The 19,266-nt window shown below is 31.5% G+C and overlaps 2 protein-coding genes across 2 annotated transcripts; one reads left to right on the top strand and one right to left on the bottom strand.

Moving 5' to 3' along the window:
* Positions 1-985: 985 nt before the first annotated feature.
* On the top strand, positions 986-8,342 carry LOC110609440 (auxilin-related protein 2). Its single transcript, XM_021749010.2, has 9 exons — positions 986-2,047; positions 3,902-4,119; positions 4,222-4,472; positions 4,551-4,686; positions 4,779-4,876; positions 5,319-5,384; positions 6,380-6,469; positions 7,507-7,683; positions 7,843-8,342. The coding sequence occupies exons 1-9, from the start codon at positions 1,446-1,448 to the stop codon at positions 7,879-7,881; spliced, it is 1,677 nt and encodes a 558-aa protein (XP_021604702.1). The 5' UTR covers positions 986-1,445; the 3' UTR covers positions 7,882-8,342.
* Positions 8,343-13,114: 4,772 nt separating this feature from the next.
* On the bottom strand, positions 13,115-16,353 carry LOC110609650 (amino acid permease 3). Its single transcript, XM_021749398.2, has 6 exons — positions 16,221-16,353; positions 15,077-15,197; positions 14,739-14,972; positions 14,563-14,656; positions 14,127-14,481; positions 13,115-14,041 (listed from the first exon to the last, which is right to left on the bottom strand). The coding sequence occupies exons 1-6, from the start codon at positions 16,224-16,226 to the stop codon at positions 13,388-13,390; spliced, it is 1,464 nt and encodes a 487-aa protein (XP_021605090.1). The 5' UTR covers positions 16,227-16,353; the 3' UTR covers positions 13,115-13,387.
* Positions 16,354-19,266: the final 2,913 nt, after the last annotated feature.

The raw sequence follows: 19,266 nt of genomic DNA, 5'->3' as shown, positions 1-19,266 counted from the left end.
TATTTATACAGTTCTACGTATATAGTAGTTACAGAGAATAACTATGAGAGTACAATATTAGTATTAGAATATAACTAAATACAGTTAATTGAGAAGAGATAATATTAGTAGAATAACTTAATATTATCCGTAACAAGCATATTTTTAAGTAGATGTGCATTACTGTATTAAACGCAAGTATCAAAGTTATAATACGACATGACTCATGAACAGTCCACCCTTATGATCTGTGATGAGTGATGACCATTGCCAAAAGCCACAATACATGACCAACAATGCGTAGGTGTTTAACAATACGACTTATGATAAAAAGAAAAAATAACAATACGACCCATAGACCCGTTGATCCATTTTCTCCTATTTTTCTTCTTTTAATTGGATCAATTAAGAATTTTTTAATTTAAAATTTATTTATTATTAAGTATAACTTCAGAAATCTAAAATAATTAATTTCATCTTTATTATATAAAAATTAATTATATTTATCATTAACTATAAATAAATAGTATAACAATCAAAAGAAGCACATAAATTTAAGTATTTTTATAAAGAATTTTAATTTTATATAGTTAAAATAATAGATTTTATGAAATATTTTTTTAATACATTTTATTTATATTATTTTATTAAAAAAATGAATCATAGTGATAATACTATTTTATTTTTAAAAAATTTCTTTAAATACCTATTAATATTAAGAATATACTTAAAAAATTAATAAAAAATAATTTTTTAAATATATATAAAAAAATAAAGTGAATAAAAATTATAAAACCAAAAAATTGTAATTTTTTAAAAGTAAATATTATTTTTTTTTATGACAGTAGTAAGGACAAGGGGCTGCGAGGTAATCGGCAACAAATTGAAAATGATGGTCTAAAATGTAATAACTTCTAAAGTTGAGGGACTACAGTTATAAATTACCCAACCTTATTATCACATAATACTACTACCTTAATGTGGGACAGCAAATGTTAGAAGTGAAGGGGCATACAATGTGGGCCACCACTCAAAAAGGCTTTGCTTCCACATTCACCCACCACCGCTTCCCTCTCTTTGACGCACAAACGCAGGGAGAGACTCGGAGAGAGACTCCGTTGAAATCAATATTTTCTCTTACACGATCCCGGAAAATTTTCTCCCTTCATTTTTCTCTATCATCCAATCCCGCCATTTATTTTCCTTCTCATTTTCATTTCAAACAAACAAATTTGTTAGGAGGGGAAAAACGTAACTAACTCTCTGTTTTAGATCTCCTTTTCGTTGCCTCAATTCTTCCAGTTTCATTAGCTTCCTTTACATTCTTATGTTCTATACATAGATCAAGCACACTCGTCCCTTCTTTTTTTTTTGTTTTTCTGAAAATTATTTTATAAACACTTATTTCAATTGAAGTTTTCGATTCGTAGCTCAAATATATTACTTCTTTTGTTTGGTTTCTTAATATGGACGAGTTTGGTGTCTTGACGGAGAGTTTTGGGTTAAAATCTCAAGGCAAATCGTCTCCGATGGCCGCATCGAGACGAACAAATAACACCTCCAGTGCTCAAACCCGAAATCTCGCTTCCAATTCAGCTTCAAACCAAAATTCATCATCATATGCTTCGACATCTGCCCATAATTCCAATTCCCTAAATGGGTCTTTTTTCAATGATAATGAAACTCTTTTTAGCAGTAAAAAACCCCAGAATTTTGGTGGTTTAGATGATGGGTTTGACATTTTTGGTGGTTTCCAAAGTAACTCAAGGCAAACAACTAATAATGGCGCTGGGTCTTCTTTCGATTACGATTCTATTTTCTCAAATTCTAATAACTTGAATGCTAAATCGTCATTCGATGGCGATATATTGAGCGGGTTAAACAGCTCGGGTTCCATTAGCACGGATGATATTTTTGGGACCTATGATTCTAAGCCAAAGCAGACCGCAACAATTGATGATTTCTTTGGGACCGTTGGTGGAAAAACGAAGAGTCCTAGTCGGAATGAATCTGTAGATTTCGATGATTTGATACCTGGGTTTGATTCAAGCTTCTCATTAAAAAAGGGGTATGTGACTTTCCTACGAAAATTTTATTTCACTGATTAGTTACTTGATCGATTTGTTTTACTTGTTGACTGCCAATGCTCGAGTTTGTTTATACACTTTTTTTTTACTAGCTGTCGGATTATCTAGGATTTTGATTGCTTGAAGAGACTGATCAAGTTGAATTACACATGAGAAATGCGATGCCGTGCATTATTCTGTTGGTTGTATCGAAGCAAATGTATGCCATTTTATTGTAATTTAATTTAATTTCTTATTTATGAACTTGCTATTTGTCAAGTTCCTTTTATTTGATGGATAATGATGTCGGGATCGATAGCTTTATGTGGAAGTTTGCTTGATTGAGTGGCTGGCCTAATACGCCATCATCATATAACATTATGGGGAATGTGTTGTGGTTTTCTCAATGCCTTGCTAGAGTCATATTATCGTTATTAATAGGACATTTAGGTCCATTGCTTGATGGAAATCACTCATTGCAGTTTGCATTGGAGTGAGTTTATACGTTTAGAGTCTGAGAGATATGATGCTTAACTATAAAGCATAAATATATATTGGAAGCTTTTTTGAATCCCATATTTTATAGCCTATCAGTTGTCTTTCGGGCGTTATTTGTGACTCATTCTCTCTGAATATATCTTCTATGGAATGTGCTATTTTGGTTCTTGGGGATTTTTCACTTAATCTTTAGCTCCCAGTGTCCTCCTAAACACAGTTTTCAAAAAGTGCGCTTCAAGCAGTTCACTAGGCTCCAACCCTAACACCTAATGCACCTAGATGCTTTGTCCCAAGCACAAGGCTCTATGAAGGCACACCTTTATTTCCACCTTCGGCAAGTAATTACATTGATAACAAGCCTCTCGACTCCAAATTTGCTGATCTACATCTACCACAATGCAGTATTGATGCCTAAAAAGTTCTCATAGTTAGTATCATTAGGATTTTGTGAATCGACTTTGATCTCTCTTCTTACGTCGTTTTCAATATTGTTTATTATCTTTCTCACCTTAATTGCTTTTGAGCCCTTGTATTTCTGGTTTGTCTAAAATTATCCTTTTTAAATACCATTGACAATGCTATGTGAGTTATCTATTACATTATTATTGTGATATTGTTTCTTTGTTATTATCTTTATTAGAAAAGAAATAACATGTTATTTAAGTAATTTATTTCTTGATTATTCCTTTAGAAAAGAAATTCAACATGTTATTTAGGTCCCTGCTTCTTGATTATCCAAAATTGCTTTTTTATTAAATTTTGTTTTTTGAGTTTCACCTCATTGAGACGTGTGCTTGCGGCTTCCGCCTAGGTTGCAGGATCCTTTGTGCTTTATTGTGCCTCGAGCCTTTAATAACTATGCACCTAAATATACCTCCAAATGTACCAAATGAGAAATCCCCGGTTGTTTCCTTCACATGTTTTGCTTGTTTTGAATTCGTCAACATAGTAAGGATGCATTAATTGTTTCGTTGTGAATAAACTAGTAAGCGATGCAGAATTTGATTGGGTAGCCTTCAAAGACTGCATTTATTGTGCTGCATGCATTTTGTATTTTCATATCCAATCACTATCTCGTATCAGCAATAACTTAAGGGGTTGTTTGTTGCTTCACTCAAAAACTCATAGATGGTGGTATAATTCCCTAAACCTTGATCTGGAGCAAGTTTTGGAACATGTTTTTAACTAGTCAAATGATTTCTTTTACCTTAAGCTTCCTAAAAGTATTAGTGAGTTAACTAGTCAATATAAAATTCTCTTCTAAACATTTATGTATGATCCATCTTCTACATTGTTATGGCACAATCTTGAGTATGAAAATTGATGCCTTTAAATATTGTTATTACTTTTTGGCATAGGGAAACTACTGGGATGAATAGATCAACTTTCACTGCATTAGATGACCCTTTTGTAGTATTAGAAACGACTTCAACCACAATGAAATCAACATCCATAGACCCATTGGAAGAATTCAGTAAGTTCAATCACTCGGGAAGCACAAAGCCCCCTGGTTCAACAAATGCTTCACCACTAAGGCCCCCTCCACGACCGGGGCAAGTTTTGAAGAGTAATAAAGGTTATTCTGCATTTTTAAGTACAAATAATGGTTTAATATGCAAGTGTTCCTTTTCTTATTCTTTTCATAACCTTAATACCAGTCCAATGCTTCATGATGCAGTTAAAGGTTCAAATGTGGCTTCCATAGATGAACTTGAAGATTTTGCTATGGGCAGGGTGCAGAATAATGCTGGAAGATCAATTCACCATGCTAGGGAAGTAAGTGAGAGACAACCTGCAAAAGCAACTAAATATAAAGAAGCTGAAGTTGCTGCATGGAAGAATCATGAAAAGAGTGCCAATGATCTAGAATCCTTTTTTAGCATGGGTTTTCGATCCAACAGTGTACCAAGGTCAAGGACTGCAACTGTGGTGAGAAAGTTGATATAGAAGTAAATGGTTTATGCAAAACCAGCAGCATATTTTATTTGATTCTGCTGCTTTTGTTAGGATCCTGTATTTGATGCAAAGATAAACAACAAAGGAGCTGCAGTAGCCCAGAGGAAGTCTAGTGGTGCCTCATCTGGCATAAGAAAGGCTTCTTCTACAACAAGTATAGTTGATGATTTTTCTTCATTATTTGGAGGTTGGTTCTAAACTGATGTTCATCTGTAGCAGTGCAGATTACCTTTTGATGCATCTCCATTCACTCTTAACATTTGACTATTGTTTTCAAAGATGCATCATTTTTTGGAGAATTTGAGGAAGTTGAAGGGGAAAGCGAAGAAAGACGAAGAGCCAGATTGAGCCGACACCAGAGGACCCAAGATCGGGTGGTGTGTGTTTTACCCCTTCTCACTTTTATTTATCTTTTCCCCTTAGATGTAACCAGACTTAGGTTTGGATAATGCTATGCTCTTTTTGGTTCTCGCATTATCTGAAAGGTATCTGGTTGCTGGGGTTTTTGACTTAAAGGTGAAACAAAAGTTTTCAATGACTGACAGAACTAAAAAAGATATATAAGAAATTTGTTGTCCTCAAAGATTTTTTTCAGCACTTAATTCTTGTCATTAAGTGGTCATGTATCATAAATTTTGTTTGCTTCATCTGCTATAAATTTTGTATACGTAGCGTACTATACTGGAAGATTGCCCTTTGGACATTGCATTTTAGTATTTGGGTTTATAATATACATATAACCACAGTTTCATGTGGGTTTGTGAAACTGAGTTGTTCATATTCTCACTGGGATTCACATTTGGATTTTTGCAAATACAGGCAAAAGCGGTTGCTGATATGAACCAGCGTGACCTTCAAACTCAGCATGAGCAAGAAGAGAGGCGTGTAAGTGTTGCACTAAAATTATCATGATGCATGCAGTAGGATTTCGGTAGCGTGATTCTTTGAAATATTAATTGATTGTTTCTAACACATGTAAATATAAATGAGCCTCTACGTGTGCACACATGTATGCAGTGACAGACCGGGGTCCTTAAAATTTCAATTTTTAATTCAGTGTAGGTTAATGTGAGTATATTTTTATTAAACTCTCACGTTTGGCCTCCTGGGAAAAAAAATTCTAACAAAAGTTTAAGATGTCAATAGTTGTTTATTGACCCAATCTAATTAATGAGCTCATATTCTAAAAACTTAAAATGTTAATTTTTATTGGGCCAACTGATATAAAAAATTTCAGTGGATTATATTCTTTAAATTTCCTTTTAAGTAATAAAAAATGAACTAAAAAGAGAAAATCAGTCGTGGGTGAAACGCATTAAAAGATACCTAAGTTTAAATGTTATGTCTGTTTCTAGCTGTCTGGTCTTAAATGTAAGAGACTTTGCATCCGTAGCTAGCCCTCTACACCTAAATGTTGCATTCGTCATTACTTCCATGTTTCTCAGTTAAAGATGAGTAAATTTTGTCTATGCATATTAGTAATTTAAGTGGGCACATTGTTTTTTATTTATTCATTTGACCTAGCCATCGGTCCAGGGCTATGCTGAAACTGGCAGTCAGGGTTGAGAAAGGAGATGAACTGGAACCAGACTGTTGGGCCAAACTGCCAGTTCCGGTTTAGGGTTGAAGGGGGACTAAAACTAGCCCTCTTATACAAGGTTCAGGGCTGTGTTAAGCCCTTGAACCATTGACCTGGGGTCATCGGGGTTAGGTTTATGCTGAACCGGGCTAACTGGCCCCTAGCTAGTTCTAGGGTGTAGATTTGATTGTAACAGTCCATATTTGTCTATCTTCTGACCCCTTTTTTCTTTTACAAAATGCTTCTTGAATTCATATAGTATGATAGTTGTACGTGGTAACATTTTAATCTTAATTTGCAGAGGATTGCTGACAAAATGGATGCTGAGATAAAGCGCTGGGCTGCAGGGAAAGAAGGCAACATGCGTGCATTGTTATCATCGTTGCAACATGTGTGTCATACAACAGTTTCTTTTTAATTTATATCCTTTTCTGACTTTTTAGAATGTTAGCGTGCAAGAAAACATGGTATCAATTTCCCACATTGAAAGGATGTCTTGAATTAGAGCATATGAAACTTTGCTAACATGAGTATGATGAATTATTTGTCTTATATGCTAGGATGAGTCTAATGACAGTGCTAGACTAAATGTCCTATGAAACTTTTTTATTCTCTCGAGCTGGTTTGGAAAAGTTCGGGATTCATCACACCATTAAATATTGTAAATTTGAAGACCTCCTAGTTTGGCATGGTCTCCTATTGAAAAGAGGTGTTAGCTAGATAAGAAAGTTGTATTTGTCTGTTTCAGTCTCTATGCCTGATAAAAATAATAAATTCAAATGTAGTTATGGTATTAGCATTCAATAGTTTTGTCTGGGTTTAATATTAAGTAAGTTGCTCATTATTAAGGCTGAAAGTGTAACATGAACCAAAATAATCCTCATAAGAACGGGTCTTAAGGTTCAACACCTGACTTGTGCTTTTGTTTATTGTCTTGGTACTCTTGAATAAATGTTAAATGTTGCACATATGAGTGATGACATCTTCAACTCCATAAATACTGAGAAGAATTTTGCTTTTCTTTCCGCAAGTCCTATTTTACAGATTTCTTGATTTCTTCAACACTATTTAAAGCTCACTTTTCCCCAGAAGAATCTAAAGAGGGGTATTCTCCATCTTGTGGGAATGTACCCTTTACTGAAAAATTTGGTGTGTGCACGTGCCTTGAGGTCTGTAGAGAGAGTATGCTTGCTACAAACATTATTTCTATATAAATTTTATGTACTGGGATCTTCTAGTTCTTCATTAAATTTAATCTTTTGAAATATGTTGAATTATTTTCAGTTGCTTTAAAACTTTGTGTCGTCTTAGTTTTGCAGCTGATCTTGAATGTTGAAGAATTTAACCTTCTTTAATCGCATAATGTTTCATACTGTATTTATATACCAATGGATGTACTTTAATTGAGCAATTATGATTTATGACCAGGTGCTTTCCCCTGATTATGGATGGGAGCCAGTTTCATTGACAGATTTGATTACTTCATCCTCGGTGAAAAAAGTTTATAGAAAGGCAACATTATGTGTCCATCCTGATAAGGTTCAGCAGAAGGGTGCCACTCTTGAACAAAAATATACAGCGGAGAAGGTTTTTGATATCCTCAAGGTACCGCTTTCATTTTTTAAGTATACGAGGCAAAAATGCTTTACATAGTCTATTGTGCTTGCTTTCTTGCCCTCTTTATTTCAAGTGCAACTTTTTGAAGGCTACATCTTGTTGCCTGTTGCTCTTTCTCATTTTCTACTGTGTTTTACATCAAAACAGGAAGCTTGGAACAAGTTCAATAAGGAGGAACTTTCTTAAAAATCATTGATGATCTGTGTTGTTGATATTCGTGTGGCGCAATTTGGCAATCTCAGAATTCTCTTTTCAGGGAACATGATGCTTGCGCAGTTCCATTCTTCAGCTTCAGGTGCAAAGTGCTTGCATTATGACATGAATTCCATTATTGTGCGACACTTTGGTCCATGCAAAGTGATATTCTGATGATCAGGAAAGAACTTTCTTGTTTGTGTATGATGTTGTATATTAAAAATCTAAACATTACGCGTTACAACAATCATGTAACTGTCCCCCAGAGTGGGTTCAAACGGCCAATGCATTTGATGTTGGCGCTCAGGAGCTTTATTGTGATTCTTTTTTTTTTTGTTTGTTTGTTTGAAAGGAGGAAAGCGGGTGCGAGATGTTCTTTTTATTTGTAATAATGGTTCTCTTTGAGGCTTCATGTACTGGATCACTTGTTTTTAATGGTTGTCTTTGAAGCACAACGGTATAATTCTGTGATTTGGGCTGCTGATGGGTTATCCAACAGTGCATTATTAGTCTTATATGATGACTATGATCGTAGCGGGCTTACATATAATTGATAGGTGAGATAGGATGATAGGATTTCTTCTCTTTTAATAGGTGGTTAAGTATTTATTCTAGATATGGAGATTTTGATTAGTTCTCTCTTATCTCTATGTTCGGTTTAAATTTAGATTAGTTAAAGGCAGTTAATTTCAGAGAATGGATAGGTGAGGGAAAAAAGCCATTGTCAAATTAGTGAAGCTTTTCTTGCTTATGAGATGGGATAAAGCCTGTTAAGAAGATAGGTGTTATGGTTGGTGAGTTGGGGCTTATTGAGAATGCTCGGTATGAAAATTAGGGTTTAGGTATTTTCCAGTAATAAGATTAGGGTTGCAGGGCATTTGTTTGATGGGTTATCAAACAAAACGAATACAGAGACCACCTACAACAATAGTCCATGATGATTTATCGAAATCAGAAATTCATTATGTCGATACTTTTTCATTCTGAATTTTTTTGTAAGAAAATAAATTTTTTTTTAAATGGGAATTTTGGGAATTTTTTTAAGAAAATATATATTTTATTTTAAATTGAGATTGGAAGAGTAGAATTCGAGACTTCTCAGATTTAGTTAGATGCACTTATTTCCAGATTAAGTATATGAATGCAAGAAAATAAAGTTATTATTTTAAGCCTATGAATACAAGAAAATAAAGGTATTATTTTAAGAAAAGAGGGAATTTTTTTAAAAGAAAAAATATTTTTTTATATTTTAAGATATATTTTATTTTTAATATTAAAATCAAAGCCAAAAGAAAAGTAAAATTAGTAGTTCATATACATCCAGACTTTCCCACAAACGCTAGTTCCATCATAAATTGGTCCAATGAATCTTCACCTTATTGAGATGAATTTGAAGTGGATTTTCTCTGCAAATTCAGTTTAAGCATCCGAAATTTCACATGCTTATTATTAATTTCCAAACTCATTATTGCTCCACTAAATCACCATGCCATGCCCAAGTCAAGTTTTCCTACCATATCCAATTTGACATTTGCTTCAAAATTATCCAAACTTACAACTCCCATCAACAGGACACTTCCAAAATTTATATAATCCATCTTCATCAAAATAATGAAAATCCATTTAGAAGGGGATTTTTAAAATAATGAAAAGTTTTTTAAAATTTAAAAATATTGAATTTACATTTAGAAGAGTTGAGGTTTTTAAAGTAAAGTTTTTGAGGTTTTTTAAAATTTTTAAAACCTCCTATTCCAATCCATTAAATTAATGGATGGACAAAATTTTCTCGTAAAAACTTTTAAATAATTTAAAAAATCTTCTAATCTTACAATATTAAAATTTAAAAATCATAAAAAAACCATAGCCCAGAAAATTATTTAGTGGGTGTTAGCTAAAAAGAACATATGTAATTAACACTAAACTTTTTTTAATTATTGTTGTTTTGAGTGGACACTGAAACTAATGATGGTTGTTCTTGGTTTGACATTAACTTAATGAAATCTCCTCATTTCTCGGAGAATCTTCTCAATTTCTGTACTTACCAAAAAATAAAAAAAGTATTTTTTTATATATATATTTTAGTTAAATCTTTTATTGAATTGTTAGATGGGAAAAATTAAAATAAGTAAATAGGAAAGTTATGCTCTTAGAAATTAATCACAGCACCACCCCACTGATAGAAAGCAAAGCACAACTGGTAAAAGAATTACTAGGAGAATCTTTTAGTGGTGTCCCATGATAACGACGGAGGGCCCCTCCACTTGCCGCCGTAGATGGTGGCCGCCTTCCCACTAAACTCCTGCGCTTAATTTCACCACCACTTATGGTATCTAAAATAAATTGTGTAAAAAAAAAAGTTGTATTCATAAAAATCACATATTATACAGATGCTATAGCCAAGGATTTTTGTTTTAACATAAAATAAATAAATTATTTTATTTGTTTAATTCACGTGAAATTAAAAATCTAGTATAAACTTAAATGAATTTTTTTTAAAAATTCATTAATAAGAGAGATTTATTTATATAGTTATAATTTTGTCTCTTTTGATAATTAGTAATATTCACTATAAATTGTCTTTTAATATTTAGAAATTTTTTATTTAGCTAATTATTATCAAAATAACCTACATTTATTTAAAAAGTTGATATTGACCGATAACCGCCGGCTTCTGACATTCAGACTGAAATCAATTTTGGAGAAGGAAGCGAATCTAAAATATAGTAGAATTTATTAAGCAGACCGATCCATCAGTGCATCATTCAATCCGTGATTGAATCAAACCGGACTAATCCAAAGTTTGGATTCTTCAGAGGAGATTCTAGCACCGGTGATGTGACAGAGAATAGGAGAGTAAAACCGACAACGCACCGATCCTATTAGCATGTGCGTCAGAGGAGAATTAAATGGCCGCCTAACGAGTATGGGCGAGCAAGTTCATCCGTATGTATGGATCTATCTGACTGAAATAAATAATACTATATTATGTGGTAGTTATGCATCATTAGAGAACAAATAAAAAAAAATGATAAAAGAGAATATGTGACTTCTCGGACCAAGTTTACATACTCTTAAAAATTATATTTTCTCTAAATATCAGAATATCATGACAAATAGGGAGATGAAGTATATTACTTTTCTTTCCATCAAGAATGTTTTGTATTATCTTTTAAAGAAAAACAACTGACAAGTTGCAAAGAGAGACAAAGGAGCAAATTTAGTTATCCTATTGATAAGTTGCAATTCCACTAGCACCACCTTCACATCAAATTTTCAAAGGGATGTGGTAGGGAAACTGTAGGACTTAGAGAATCTTTTTCTCTGAGTCTAAATCTCACAGTGCAAATTTAGGAATCTATTGCTTTCATCATTCTAAATTCAATAAGATTGTTTCTGCTTTTGCTTTTACTATGACCCATAAATCATCCTTCCTTTTTCCCAAATTATTTCCCTGCATTAATGGTAGGATGGTTTTGCAGTTTCAGTTGCAAGTTCCAAAGGAGAAATTTCCACTTGTTGCTACTTCAAATCAGACTCAGATCTACCTTCTTAATGGTCCCTGTCTAGCTATTAAATCTCTCTACCATTAAACATACTCTGCAGTTACGGATCTACCAGGGTAAAAATAGAGGTAAAATTCCACGAAAATTAAATTATTTAAATTTGAATTATTTTAACAATATTAAATTTAATTAAAAATTATTTTAAATTTATTTTAAATTACTAAATTATCATTTTCCAAAAAAAATCAAATTCCTTTAATTTTATATATTTTAATTAATAATTTAAATAAAAAATATTTTTCATTTAAAAAATTTAACATTTCTAAAAAATATTTAAATTTTATATTAAAAATATATATAAAAAAAATTATAAAAATAATATTAAAATATATATAAAAAAATTATAAATATTATTATAAAATATATATTTTTATATTAAATTATTTATTTATATAAAAAATTTAAATAAAATATATCTTATAAATAAAATTTAATTCAATCTAAATCCGTAATAAATATTATTTTTTAAAATCAAATTCATTTCAAACTTTATTATAATTATTTAAACCTGTCATATTATTAATATTCAGAAATATTCTGTTATCATCCTACGTAAAAGGAAACTGTTACCCTCATAAAATTTTAATTTGTAAATAAGAATATATATTATATTATAAATATATATAATAATCTCTTTTTTTTTTTAAAGTAAGAATTGTGAAAGAATTGGCGGCAGGTTGTCCAATAATTCGTCTCAAAATTGTCAACATGCACTTGTAGTAAATCCATGCTTGAAGAAATCCAATATAGTATTCATTGGTTAAAAAACAAAAAAATCATGCTTGTGGAGTTGGGTTAAATCGAGAATGTCAATCGCCGAACGTAAGTCGGAGCAAGAGATTATAATTAGAAATATAAAGGGTAGAATACTAGTAAAAGTTAAAATATTAAATTTATTTTAAATTTTATTATTATTATTCGAATAAAATATAAATTCATTTAATATTATATATTTTAATTGATAATTTATATAAAAATATTTTTTATTAATAATTTTTATTTAAAAAATTTAATATTTTTTAAAAATATTTCAATTTTAATTTTTAAATAAAAATGTATAAAATTTTTTATAAATATTATTATAAAATATTATATTAAATTAATTATTTATATAAACGAATATAAATTCTCTGTAAATAAAATATAAATCTAATTTAAATATAATTGTCTAATATGGAAAATTTTTTTTCCAGTTAAAGAAAATCTAACTTATATATGATTAAAAAAAAGGTAAAAAAAAACAGAAAGAAAGAAAAAAAAAATCTCCCCACTGTTCATAACTGGACCATCATCTCATGATTTATACACATCTAGCTCTCTGACAGATTGGATACGATCAGCCATGGTTCTGCAGCACCTCAACCTCTGGTCCTAGCTCGTCCTGTCCTTTTATTTATTTATTTATTTATTCCAATTTTTTTTTATTACTGCTGATTTGAAATGTGCACTTTCAATGGCGAGAAGGAAGATGCCTTATTTGCCATAGCATTCAAGCAGAACCATTGAAAAAGATCAAATAAAATAAAATAAAATAAAATAGAGGAAGCTCTTAATTGATTGAAACAATTGAACAATTATTTCTTCAGAACAGCCAGCAATTATTATTTGGCAGGACTTGAGTAACGCAGACTAGAAATTAAATTTATTAAACACAAAGTCTATGCAGAAATTCTTCAGATTTGCATTGAAAATAGGAAATTAGCAAGAGACTCATGCTTTTCTTCTTCAACTTATGTTACAGACATGGTCCCACTTCAATTTCTGTTTCTTTCTTTTTGGAGAGAGAACAGAGATCAGAAAGCTACATCGAAATTGACAGAACCCTTTAAGGGCTTCATATGAACATGAACAAAAACTAAAAAACTAGCGTTTTGATTCTTTCCCCATGTTTCTGAAATGTTCATTAATGGTGTTACCAAACAACTTGTGTTGATTTAGTAAACCGTCTTGAAGGGCTTCACTGTCTTCAGATCACCAACAACTCCAGCAATGGAGCCAGCAGCAGCTGCTATGGTGATTATAAGGCAAGCTGCACTTAAAATTTGCAGACAGAGCCATCTTGTGCTCCACTTTGGAATCTTCTTCTGTGATATGTACATCTCAACTGGGAAATACACTGTTAACGGCCAAAATCCTAAAGCTCCGAGAAGACCAACTATGTCGTTAAAGAAGGGAAGGAGCATAGAAATTACAGTGGTCAAGATCACAAAAATGGTCCTAAAAACCATTCTGAAGAGGTTGAGGTTGTAAGAGCGAGAACCAGGAAGTGGGAGTTTGACATCTTTGGTAATAAATTCACTGTCTGGGAATCTTTGTGCTGCTGTTTTCTCAATGAAGGCAAAGAGAGGTTGGCAGTAGACTTGATATGCACCAACAAGGTGGATCACTATGGCAACATTGGCAATGTCTAGTAGCCAGTATGGGTTATAAAAGCCGAAGCCTGTGAGAAGATTTCCAGGAGACATGTCTCCAAAGGCAGCGTAGCCAAAGCAGCCACAAAGCATATAGAATAGGGTGGTCACTGAAACACTTATTAAACTTGATTTCTTCATTGTCTTGGCTTCTGATGGTGGAGATCTGATTGTGTCCTGTCAAAGGACAAGTTACACAGACATCAGCTTAAAATTCAAAATGAAGGGAATGCAAATATAGGTTGTTTGCTTAAAATTATACCTGAATTTCGATGAGAATGAGGGAGTAAGAATAGGCAAAGGCAATGTCACCAAGTGCTTGGAAACTTCTCCATATCTTCTGGGTTTCAGTGACGGTGCCGATGCCTATTCCAGTTACACTTCCTTGAAATTTTCCAGCTTCTGCAACTTTAGCAATTCCAAGTCCAAGACCAATTGTTGAGTAAGCGAAGGACATGACTGCAGCAACAATGGAAAGCCACCACAGCTTTTCAAAGTCAGGAATTTGAGAGAAAATAATCTCCGCAATTCCAAATGCTATCATGTAAGGATTGGCATTCATATGACATGGATCTTTGCCTCCTGTCTTGTGGAAACAATTCGACCTTTTCACAGCCCTGTTCCATTATAACCCACAAAAATTAAGAACACCCGAAAAAGGCAAGAAATAGAACCACCCCAAGGGAGAGAGAACTCACATCATGCTTATAGATGATGCTATTGTGTAACCAATGGCGACGCCGAAAAGGTTCAAATACTGGACATATCCGCATATCTTAACCATACCACCGCCTGAAAATGGTTAAAAATCAGTGTAAAGCCAAGGAATTCTGAAAAGAACCCAAAATATGGAGAAAAAAAACCGAAATTGTACCAAGATTGGAGCGAACAGCGTCCATGTAAGTATAGTTCCTCTTGCCATTGACAGGATCACCAGTTCGGTAGCAGGCACAGAGCAGAGTCGAAGTATAGTAAGTGACGAAGGAAAACAAGAACATAACAGCGGGACCGGCGATCCATCCAAGCTGAGCGACGGCCCAAGCCAAGGACAGAACACCAGACCCAATAACAGCTGTTATTATGTGAGCACTCGCAGTCCAAACGGTTCCTGGTTAAAAAAAATGGAAACACCGACAGAAAAAAGAATCACAACCCACTTTGAGAACGCAACAAAACAAGAGAATCGTAACAAATAGAGTTAAAGAAATTTACCAGTGCGCTTGGGGCGTCCATCATCATCAAACCACTTGGAGCCACCTTGAGAAGGCATGTCAACAGCGACACTGAAAACCTGTGGAGGAAAATGGTTCTTTGTGGCAGCGTTCTCACCCATCTTTGTTTCAAGAAAGATTTCAAACACAAAGGAACCGTAAGCACTATGAAATTTCTGTCAACTGTATAATAATTTTCTGGAAAGAACAGTAATATATATACGAAAGAAAATGGTGGGTCTTCTTCTGGTCTCACTGCACCTCCCCAGAATCACAAAAACTCGGACGGATTCTCAGAAACTTGTTTTGTTTTTGCTCTATTCTTGAAGAAATGGAGAGATAAGAAGAGTGTGCTTATAAATAAGAGACGCTCTTTCTCAGGGAAGGCAGTGAAACTGATTGAGGGATACAAGAAGAGGAAATGAAGCGAGGTATATATAAGAGGCGAGGAGAGTGTAAGACACGTGTGAGAGTAACGCGGATGTCAACGGTCTACCAGATTCAGCCGCTGCCTTCACTCTCTTTCTCTCTCTGATCTCTCACAGTCCCTATAAGCTATAAACTCTACCCCACATCTCCACTTGCTCTCTCGTTCTTAAGAACAATACGTAATTGCTCTTTATATATTAATAAATATTTGTTATTATGCTTCTGCCCAAATTTAAATTCAAAAACATCGGTTCTAAATCAGCTGAAGGAAAATTTTATTTTTTCACTTTCTAAACAGTAAAAGAAAATTCCTTAACCACCTAAGAAGTGATGCTAGCTCCTGGAGATCCATCCATGGAGCTTAACTGTGTAAAAATGAACTTTTGTGTAGGCTAAGCATGAATAATCCAGTCAAGATTTCTGGGATTACTTTTGTTTCTTAGAAGAGTGCTTCATGTTTTTTTTTTTCTGCAATAAATATATCTTTTATACCATTCTAAAAGCAAAAGGGTAAATATATAAAGAGTAAATAATTATACTTTATGTTAAAGTGTTGAGATTCTCTTAGTCACACCTTTATAACTATTCTCACCCAGATAGAAAATAAATATATAATTAATTGGTAAATAAAGTTTATTACAGTCTGACCATTTATTATGTAATAATTCCTTAAGCTTAAAAAAAATGAAGAAAAAGAAGGTGAATAAAGAGTTTACCTTCATGATTACTCTCCTCTATCAGTGCAAGAAGTACAGGAGAAAGCTAGGAAGCAAGCAAGCGAAGATATGTGTTAGAAGAAGAAGCATAGGTTCTTTATATAGACAGAAGAAAGAAGAATGTCTGAAAACAACAAATGAAACTAGTGTTTGAATTCAATAGAAAAATCTCTCACGTGTATAGCTTCTCATCCATCCTTATTGTTTGGGAATTAGGTTCTTCCCCTCTATCATATACAATCATTCATTCCATTAAAACATATAAATTTTTATTATCAGTCAAATTTTGATTTCTTTTTAATTAATTTTTTTTAGTATTTTCTTAAAATAATTCAGACATAGTGTGTGACCACTTAAACATATAATTATGCAGTATTTTTTTTAAAAAAAAAAATTATTATTATGATTATCATTGATGGGTGGACAACTAGTATCTAATTCTCTCATCTTTTGTTCCCAATGAATGTGGAAAGAAAGGTTATTATGTAAAGACACACTTCACTCTCAGATACTGTCTTAAGTTTTAATTTATTTTTTTTAAATAAAATAAAATAAAAAATTATTTGGCATGTAGTGGATCTGATCTCTCTTTCAGTGGAAAGATATGAGTACCTTAAAACAGTTCAATGTACATTTGAGCTCCACTTCCATACTTTCATGCTTGATGCTGTTGGACTGTACTTAGATTTTTTTTTTCTGTCCTAATTACAAATTTTAATATCTCTGCTTATTATAAAATTAATAAAAATTTATTTTATTAATAAATTATAAGTATTGCTAAATCTAAAAAATTATATTTTAAATTACTTTAAAGAAAAAAACCCAATTTGTTGGTGGATTGCATATGTAACTGGTGTGTTTTAGAAAATTCTAGGAAGTGAAATCATGTGGTCCCAACACGTGGCAACGAGAAGAGATGAACACGTAGGGAATTGTAGGGAGTCCCTTGAATTGAGGAATTAATAACGAAGGTAAGAAGAAAAAATAAAAAGGCATTATCAAAAGTGATAAGTTTAAAGGCATATTCTTAAATTGATTAATATTATTAAGTGTATTATATTGGCTGTCTTAATTTGTAGCAATCACTAGATGCAAAAATCACTTATATGCTTTTTGACCAATCCTATCCCTTCTCAATTAATTCTCTATCTCCATTAATTCATTTTCCCATTTCCAATTATTCCTTTTTCGATAAGCTTGCATTTTCCTTTCCCTTCCCTTCCTCATACATCAATGTTGCCACCAACAATTTTGATATTATTATCACACACGTCTTAAAAAAAAATTAATTTTTTATAGATGTGTGTCAGAATCTCTTTTCACACCAAACAGCCATTAATTTCTTTTGGCGTGTATAACTATTCTCCATCGTATTATTGAGTTGAATTATTTTCTATTTGATCTAAATTTACGGTGAATCTAATCTGTCTCCCGCATTCAAAACTTAAAATACTGAATCGATCTGTGTAAGGAAAGTTTGATGAGTTTTAAACTAACATTTTTTTTCTTGGATTCGATCTCATGCCAAAAAAAGAAAATTCAGCTATCATCGGATAATAAAATAACTTATTAGTCTATTTTCAATCGACTACAATTTAATTTAGGGTAAATTATATATCTGTTTTAGTATTTATTATTAAATTTTCATATTAACATAAATTTTAATATATATTAATAAATTATTTATAATTATAAAATAAATATAAATATTATAAATATAATTTAGATATACAATAAAAAAAACTTATTTTTATTAATAATCATATTTTTAAATATTATATGATAAATTATTAATTTTATATATATTTTAATAGTAAATAAATTATACGATTTATACCTTTATTCTTCATTTTATGTATAAACAATAATATTTAAATATAATTTACTCCTTGAATGTTTTAACCGTAATTAATAACCAGTAATTATTAGTTACTTGTAATATTTACTAGTTAAATTTTCAATACAATACCTCATAATTTTTTTTAAATGAAAATTCAAACTACAGCTTAACATTTAAATTATATATTATTAATAAATATTTTATTATTTTAATAGAAGTTAATATTTTCATTTTGTATTAAAAATAGTATAATTAAAAAGTTAATAGAAAATTTGATTTTTTAATTAAAATAATTTTTAATTTTTAATCTGTATAAAAAAAGTAAAAATGTATAAAAATTATAAAATTAAAGGAATATATTATATAAATTAATATTATTACAAAATATCAGACACAAAAGTGTGTGTATATATTTCTGCTAATTTAAAATTCAGTGAAAAGGGAAAACTTAATGTTATGTGCTACTTAATTAGTTGTCGTTTGATGCGAATTAATCTTTTTAAGGTAAATAAAAAATATAAAGCAAGATTCTATCTCTTTTTTATTTTTTATTTATATATATAATATTAATAAGCTTTTGTTGATGGAGCCTGAGAGATTATGTCTTAATTAATAAGATTTGAATTCCACATGGAAGTCTTAATTATGAAGAAATTTTATTATTTAATTTTTAAAATATTAAAAAATTTATTAACTAATTATTTTATTATTATTTAATTTTTATAGTATAAAAATAATTAAGATGCACTTGAAAAAACATACTAAAAATAAACAGAGCGATTTAACAGTTTTTATTGTTGTACTAACTGCAAGCTAATTACCGAAATGGACATATTCAGTTTGAGTCAAATTCAAAAGGAGGCAGTTCCGAATAAATTATAAAAAACAAATATAATAAATGGTGATGATGTACACATGAGAGAAAAATCTTGAAGTATGAAACCCAACATGACATCATCTTGTGCATGTTCTTTGTATGGTCTCAGCTGAATTTCTTTGACTCACCTGCTTCTGCCTGAATTCTCAAAACCCTACCTGAAGTTGATGGATCTCCCACAAAGATTAATCATATGCTTTTGGCCTTTACACCTAGCAATTACTCCCATTTATTATTATTAATTTATTATGATTTACAAAAATTAATAAAAAAATAAGAATAATTTATTTGATTGGATAACAATTAGCCTACAATTGTTTACCAAAATG

The sequence above is a fragment of the Manihot esculenta genome, chromosome 2, assembly GCF_001659605.2.
Source record: "Manihot esculenta cultivar AM560-2 chromosome 2, M.esculenta_v8, whole genome shotgun sequence".
In the NCBI taxonomy this organism is placed as follows: domain Eukaryota; kingdom Viridiplantae; phylum Streptophyta; class Magnoliopsida; order Malpighiales; family Euphorbiaceae; genus Manihot; species Manihot esculenta.
Note: the sequence above shows the minus strand (reverse complement) of the source record. Positions and strands in the feature narration are given on the sequence as shown.

Coding starts and splice junctions, on each gene's coding strand:
- LOC110609440 (XM_021749010.2), top strand. CDS start 1,446: ATGGACGAGTTTGGTGTCTTGACGGAGAGTTTTGGGTTAAAATCTCAA. Junction 4,473..4,550: donor GGTCAAGGACTGCAACTGTG/GTGAGAAAGTTG, acceptor TGCTTTTGTTAG/GATCCTGTATTTGATGCAAA. Junction 5,385..6,379: donor ATGAGCAAGAAGAGAGGCGT/GTAAGTGTTGCA, acceptor CTTAATTTGCAG/AGGATTGCTGACAAAATGGA.
- LOC110609650 (XM_021749398.2), bottom strand. Junction 14,973..15,076: donor TGGACGCCCCAAGCGCACTG/GTAAATTTCTTT, acceptor TTTTTTAACCAG/GAACCGTTTGGACTGCGAGT. Junction 14,657..14,738: donor CGCTGTTCGCTCCAATCTTG/GTACAATTTCGG, acceptor AACCATTTTCAG/GCGGTGGTATGGTTAAGATA.